Source organism: Cryptomeria japonica, chromosome 9 (genome assembly GCF_030272615.1).
Source record: "Cryptomeria japonica chromosome 9, Sugi_1.0, whole genome shotgun sequence".
NCBI classification, from domain to species: Eukaryota; Viridiplantae; Streptophyta; class Pinopsida; order Cupressales; family Cupressaceae; genus Cryptomeria; species Cryptomeria japonica.
The window spans coordinates 153,124,613-153,131,772 of record NC_081413.1 but is presented as its reverse complement, the minus strand read 5'-3'; the positions used below and the strand labels follow the sequence as shown (position 1 = coordinate 153,131,772).

General features: G+C 36.1%; 1 protein-coding gene across 1 annotated transcript; it reads right to left on the bottom strand.

Moving 5' to 3' along the window:
• Positions 1–2,184: 2,184 nt before the first annotated feature.
• LOC131059252 (auxin-responsive protein IAA1) lies at positions 2,185–4,904 on the bottom strand. Its single transcript, XM_057992539.2, has 2 exons — positions 3,803–4,904; positions 2,185–2,576 (listed from the first exon to the last, which is right to left on the bottom strand). Exons 1-2 carry the CDS (start codon positions 4,345–4,347, stop codon positions 2,507–2,509), a joined length of 615 nt encoding a protein of 204 aa, XP_057848522.2. The 5' UTR covers positions 4,348–4,904; the 3' UTR covers positions 2,185–2,506.
• Between the last annotated feature and the right edge of the window lie 2,256 nt (positions 4,905–7,160).

Genomic DNA, 7,160 nt, shown 5'->3' with positions numbered 1-7,160 from the left:
GTAATTAGATGTAGATCTAAGAGTTTTGATTAGATAAATTTGAGAGAGGTTTGAATCATTACAAAACTGCCATGTAGGTGCAGAGAGGCTCAAATCATTATAAAACTACTATGCAGGTGCACAAAAGGGAGGAAATCACAAGCAATGAGACCACCAGGACCACAAAAACCAAAAAAGTATAGCCTCTTTTTTGAAAAGAGGCTTTTGATTGGAGCAACTAACTGGTAAGAACAAGGGTCCCGACCCTAGAAATCATATTTTAATAACAAATATGTTTTGAAAAGAACCTCAAACCATCTTCTTGGAAAAAACCCTTGAGGTGGAACCAAAATGGCCAAGGGTACAATTGACAAAAGGCAAATTTTCAAAGGCTTCCCACAACCTTTTACCTGAAGGTCCACCTTGAATCGAGATTATCTTAGACAAGGAGGGAGGTCACAAAGATTAGGAGGCATCTAAAAACCTTGTGCCAATATAATCACCTAGTCATTCTAGCAAAGAATTAAATAGTATACTCAAAGAATGGACTAGCACAAAAAAACCTTTATTTTGAAAGGCATCCCTAAACCTTTTACAATAGATATCCTTGCAAACAAAGCATCATGGACCACCTCAATAGGTTTGTAATTTGCAATACCACTATAGGTTTTCCTTAGGATTCTAAAACTCGACATCAAAACCACCTTAGGCTATAAAGAAATGTAGCCAAGGAAAAGGAACATAGAAACAACCCTGAATCTTCTAGTTTTTAAGAACACTTTGCACTGCATGTAGTACAACCAAAGAATAAAACAAAGCAGTAATGACCATCAAGTTTTGGAAGGCGGCTTGAAACCTTTTGTAGGTAGCTCCCATACAAATGATTATGTTCATAGAAAGAATCAACAAAGAGCTTAAAAAAAGCTAAGACAAATCACCTCCAAACACAATAAGGACCACCTCCATAAGCCCACTATAAGCTAAAAAATAAAACCAACTAGTTTTGATAGGCATCTTGAAACCTTGTACAAGTAGAAGCCCTAAGAATAACCATCTTCATAGAAATAGAAAGGGGCAAGAAAGAGCACAAAGACTCTTTGAAAGGAACCCCTCCAAACTCCACAACAAGGCCCACTATCGGAAGAACAACAACCCACCCCGACCACCTCCATAAGATCTTTAGTAGAATGAACAATGGCATAAATCTCTAGAGGACACTATAACAAACTCAATCTCCACCAAAAGACCAAGAGAGAGAGAGAAGAAGACAATGCGAAATGTACCCCAACCAAGAGCTTGGAAGCCATAAACCCTAAAGCATATCCATATCCATAGCATAAACTGCAAGAGCAACATCCACCACAAAATGACTAGTTGGGGAAGAAGCTGACAAGACCAGCATGAGTCCCATCAAGCATCACATGTGGAAGAACAAGGACAGGCTGAAATCCCCTACCAATGCACAAATCCAAACCAAGCAAGGCCACCAAACCTGAACAAGAAGCTTGAAGAGATCCAAAAGCCTCCACAAAAGAAGACAATGTAGATCTAAGAGTTAAAGATTACGAGATATTATTAATCAATGATTGAAGTTGATTAATTTATAAAGAATTGGTTGACTTTTGATTTATTTATTGATTGAAATGACTCGTGAAAAGTCTATCAAAATTCAAAGTCTACAAGTTGATTGTAAAGCCCATCATACTTTGATTCATACTTCCAATACCAATAAAATACAAAAGCTATTAAAATTATTTCACACAACCGTATAAAAACTAAAAGACAAATCACTAACAAAGATAAGAACTGTAAATCAACATTTAAATTTAGGTAAGAAGATTCAAGAGATAAATATTTTAAGAGCCACTGTTTTTTTCAACGAGATTTGGTATGAGTTAAGAGTTAACCTATCTAATGGGAACCACTGGTTTTTAAAGAAGATTGAAAATGCTTTAAAACGCATTTTGATGTTTACCATCAATTTTGCTTGTGGTGAATCATCAATGAATATTATATTGATGCTTGAATTATCTCTGAATTGTACTGTGTCCGTATATTTACAACTGTGAAAACATTATTGCTATTATGCTATAATGATACTATTGTTAGAATAAATCTGTGTGCTGAATTACATTCCCCAAATATGTTCCGATTGCTTCGTAGAGCTGTTCTTGCTGACTTTGCATTCATTGTGTTCAGAACTGATAAGAGAGTAACAGGCTGCTGATCATATTGCCAACTAATAATAAGTAGTCATATGAATGGACAAGTCTAAAATTAGACTGTTCTTACTACATCGCTGAATTATTTCACTAAACTTGGTGTTTTTGTTCCCACTCCAAACTAAGGAGTTGGTTGAGAAAAAGAAAACTCCAAAACTCATGACAGAAATACTTGGGCTAAACAGATCAACAACTTCATTTCTATAAAATAATGCTATTTTTCCATTTACACATACAGCCAATTTATACAATTAAATAATCAAAACCACTGAGCTTCAGTTGATTCCTTGTGAGTACTCAGATAATCAATGACTCTTCCGTGGCGGATTCTTCGCCGGTAAAATTCTAATTCTCTTTGCAGCCCGGACAAAATCTCTGTAACAGAAAAGACAAAGAGTTATTATTCTGTTAACTCACATGCAAAATAAAAACTGTACATGACAATGACATGTCGTAATTAAATTATTATTATCATTATAAGGGTAGTTGAAGATCGTTTACAGGAAGGAAAATCAGAAGCTCAAATGTGGCTTATAAATCTACATAATGGGAGCCAGTAAATGCTTCCCAGTACTTTATAAAAAAATCAAATGATGACCTACAATAAGTACTATTTGTTTCTTGTATTTGTGCTTGATTGAGCTGTTTGAATGCTCTGTGTATGCAAATTTGGGTACGACTTTTTGAATCAAGTGAAAAAATGGAAAAGCTTAGTCAATAGGAAAATGGCTCTGTGTATGGTGTTTCTTTAAACTCACTCTATATGAAAAGCTTAAAAGAGGCTTGAAAATCTCAGCTTTAATTCTAAGCTTAGAACAAAAAAGGATAAAACAAGGTATATAATGTTAGCTCGACTATCTCTTTCAGTGAATAATTTTCATCTATTTCGATTCATATTTCAAGATCTATCATCAAAATGAACAGGCGAGGGAAAAGAAAATGATGATCTGAAATCTTTATGATGGGAAAAGCTTCTATAATCTAATTCAGAAATCAGAACATATTCAAGCTAAAATTATAACAGTAGAAATTTTATGTCTTTTAAAATATATCCCAGGATCCAGGATTGAATAAACAAGAAAATGATGATGAATTATAAAATATACATTGAAGAAAGAAATGCTCACATAACCTAATGTGAAAAATATTCAAACTAAACTGCAGAAATATGCTCACATAACCTAATCCTGAAAATATTCAACCTAACTGCAGAAAATTTTGTATCTTTTAAGGTATATAATTCCTGGCCAAACTTCCTCTTCCTCGGGTAAACCAGCCCGGCGAAAAAACTGAAAAAGCTTCTACACAGTATATTTTACGGTGCTGATAAAATCTTGTCTGAAAATGAAACAAATTTCCTACTGACTAAAAAATATTCAAGATAGCAGAATAAACTACCGAAACTTTGTATTTTGAGGTATGTAATTCCTGGCTAACCTTCATTTCCCTTCAGTACAGTAGGCCGGGGCGGAAAAACTGAAAAAGCTTTACACAGTATATTTAACGGTGCTGTTTAAACGTTCCGTCTAAAATTTAAACAAATTTCTTCTCTGAAAAAAAACATTTTGTCTAAATACGAAACAGATTTAGCTTCAACTTACTTCCATGACAGATCACCGGCGAGGAGAAGATCTCCTTCAATGTCTTCATAAGCAATCAAGTGCCCTGGGACGGCGTTTGCCAAATTAATGCAAGAGGAGTCATCCAGTGAAGAAATAACAACAATGTCGGCGAACATTTTGCGCAGCGCTCTGGCAAAGGACTCATAATTTGCATGATGATCAAGGCAAATCCTCTGACAGATGGACCGCCCTTCCAGAACCACCGTTACTTGAGGTGCCGCCAAATGGAGAGGAAAACTGAAAGGAAACCCCAAATCAGAAAATTCATCAACCGGTCCCGTGTTCGACCCCGCGGGAGCCACAAAAGCGCTTTGCCTGTTCTGCAAAAACGGCGCAGCCGCCCTGTTCAGAGCGGTCCCCGTCGTGTCGGCGCAGGTTCGAGTCCCGTCCCTTCCCTGGTACCTATAATTCGGCCCAGCGAGAAGCCTGGCATAGAAACTAGAATTCGCATTCTGAGCACCTCCAGCGATTGAATCCCTCCATGCATGAAATATTTCTCCTCCCTTGTCCGCACCGCTATCCATCTCAAAATCCCTGGCCAAAACTCCAAATTTCCACTCCTAGATAAAGAATCGAAACCCTGTGCGCAATGATTACATGAATCCGGAAAATATTAAATGCAGCAGAGAACGGAAAACAGCTCATGCGAAATAAACTATGCGTTAAATAGTAAAGAAGGCGCCTTGTAATCTGCACGACCGCGCGCCCATCGCCGCACGGCTCGGGAGGTTTGACTGGTCGGTCGGATCATGGCGCACATTTAAGTCAAGCATGTCGGAAAAGCATTGCAAATTCATATTTTTATTCCTTTCTTTTCTCAGCGTTACGTTGCAGTCGCTCCATTTCTTTGACCTGGCATGTTTTCAAAAACCCGAATTTGAGGAGATTTCGTTTCACGATTTCAGTGTACTTTTATGAGACTAAAACATGGCTCCTTCCACTGCACTGGCACGCAAGGCCATATCTCACATGCACGTCTCAAACTTCACAATTCATGGGAGAGAAAGTTAAAGTTTTACATTCCTTTCGAGGACGAATATAAACAAGCTAATTTCATGGAGGTTGCGTACAAGAGTGTTTGTTTGTGCTTTACAACCCAAAACAATTCATAAGTCAATTGCCACCAACTTAACTGTCATTGCTTTCACACCAAGATTCACAAAGTGTTATCTATGGGTGATCGAAGCCATAAAGGTAGTGAGGACAAAGCATGTGAAATACCATGATTAGGCAAGTTGGGCCTCTAAATTCTCATCTTGTCCTAAGCCAAAGGGACAACAATATTTGAGGGATGAATGAAAATCTATTCTAGAACTTGGGAAAGGGGCAATAATCTTGAAAATCAGCCAATTTGTATAAGGGGGGATATATTTTTATTGGGCTCTTAGTTGGAGGATCATTGATAGGTAGGTGTGCCTTAAAAAGTTTAATCTTAGGTTGTTGTTTTTTTTGGATGTAGGTAGCTATCATCTTTAATATTTGATAAAAATAAATATCTTTTTTATTGAGGTGTTCAATCATGCATTTTGATGTCAGTAGTGGTATGGTGTGGTGGTTAAGTTGTGGTGTTATTGTTCTTATCATCAAGGTTAAAATCGTGTTGGGGTGGTATTGTTGAATGTTTTAATGGGGATGAGGTCTCTCATTTGTGACCTCGCTAGTTCATAGCTCCACGTCAAAAGCATTTACACCTTCTTTTAAAAAAATAAATCATATATTTTGATATTATGTAGTTAATAAGTTTTTTTTAGATGGGTTGCAGATGAGTGTGCTTTTTATATTGTCATTTCTCTCTTGTATGATTTAAAATTCTTTAAAGAAAACAATCTCATACAAGTTTTTAAAAAATACTTTAATTTTAATTTGGACTATGTCAACATTCATGATCCAATATACCATGATCATTATGCCAATGTGGATGATGACTTAATAGAATTGACCCTCCTACTAATGTAATTGTTGACTGGTTGTGGATGAGTATATATGCTTTCTCTACTTGATGCCACCTCTTTTTTGGCTGAAAAATATTAAAAAACTTTATACAAACTTCTAAGAAAATGTTGTTTCCCTCAAGTTGAACCCTAGAAATGTACATCTTAGAATTGCTTCCATGACTAAAGAAACCTCATTTCTTTATATATGTAAACGTTGTAGAAAGTCAAAATTTAATAACCCTCTCACATAAGTGGACCTACTTTTAGATGTTTTTTTTCTCGATTTTGGTGTTAAATGTTTCTATCTTTTCATATGTAATTTTTCTTCATAGAAACACTAGTAAAATGAATAGAAAGTGTATTTGGATTTAGCCTTAAAATGAATCCTTGTGGATTATAAACATTCAATCTCCTTTAGTTGGCTCCCAAGTTTATGATAGAGTGTAGGTTAGAACTACCATATTGTGGGGTCATTTTGGGTTCTCCTTATGGCCTTGGCATGACTGGGTTGGGTTGGGTAGGAATATGTGGCATGAATTTCATGTTTTCTTTCTTATGTTGGAGTCTCTTTTGGTCTCCCAAGTCTTTGGGAGTTGTCTCCTTCATGAGAAAGTGTGAGGTGAGATTGTTTGTCTAGGACCTTAGTGATTCCTCATTTATTTTCATCATTTCTAAGTTTTTTTTTTATCATGGTACTCTCCTTGTGGTTCTTGAGTGTTGTTCTTGTCCTAGAACCAAGACTAAGATTTTATTTGTTCATTGGTCAAGTAACTAGCACTAGACTCAAGACCATAGTGCTAGGAAGGGCTACAATTCTTACTTGGAACTCTAGCACCAAATTAGGACTACAACACTAGACCTAAACACTTGTGCACTAGGGATACCATATTTTCTAAGTGTTAGTGTCCTTTGGTCCCTTGTTTTTATCATTTCATCATATTTTTGGTCATTTAACCATTTCTTAAGGAAACTTTGTATATGAAAGTTGTTCCCCTTGGCCTAGTGATTTTTTTGATGTTATTTCTTCATTGACAAGTGTTATACTTCAAGCTCTATTGCACCTAATTTTATTAGGAAGCATATCCTATCTTGGAATTGACTTGTTATCATTTGATTTGGTAGAAAGCTTGTGCCTCCTACTAAGGAATCCTGTTGTGATGGTTTTTCTTTTTGTTTAGGTTTTGTTAAGTTTTTTATTGAGTTGATTGGAGGTGGTTATTACCCTCATCCTACTGCTTGTTCCAAAATTTCATGGTTGAGTAATCTAGTCGATGGTTATTAGCTAATATTTATTCCATTGGTTGTATAGGTTAATGTCCAATGATATTTAGTTTTCGGGAGTGCCTTGGTGTAATTTTTTAAAGTTGACAGTTCCCTTAATCTTCCCTTTTTTTGTGTTGTGA

Excerpts from the sequence above, each read along its gene's own strand:
- LOC131059252 (XM_057992539.2), bottom strand. The coding sequence starts at position 4,347 with ATGGATAGCGGTGCGGACAAGGGAGGAGAAATATTTCATGCATGGAGG. Across the intron at positions 2,577-3,802 it reads GCCGGTGATCTGTCATGGAA|AGATTTTGTCCGGGCTGCAA; the intron begins GTAAGTTGAAGC and ends TTTCTGTTACAG.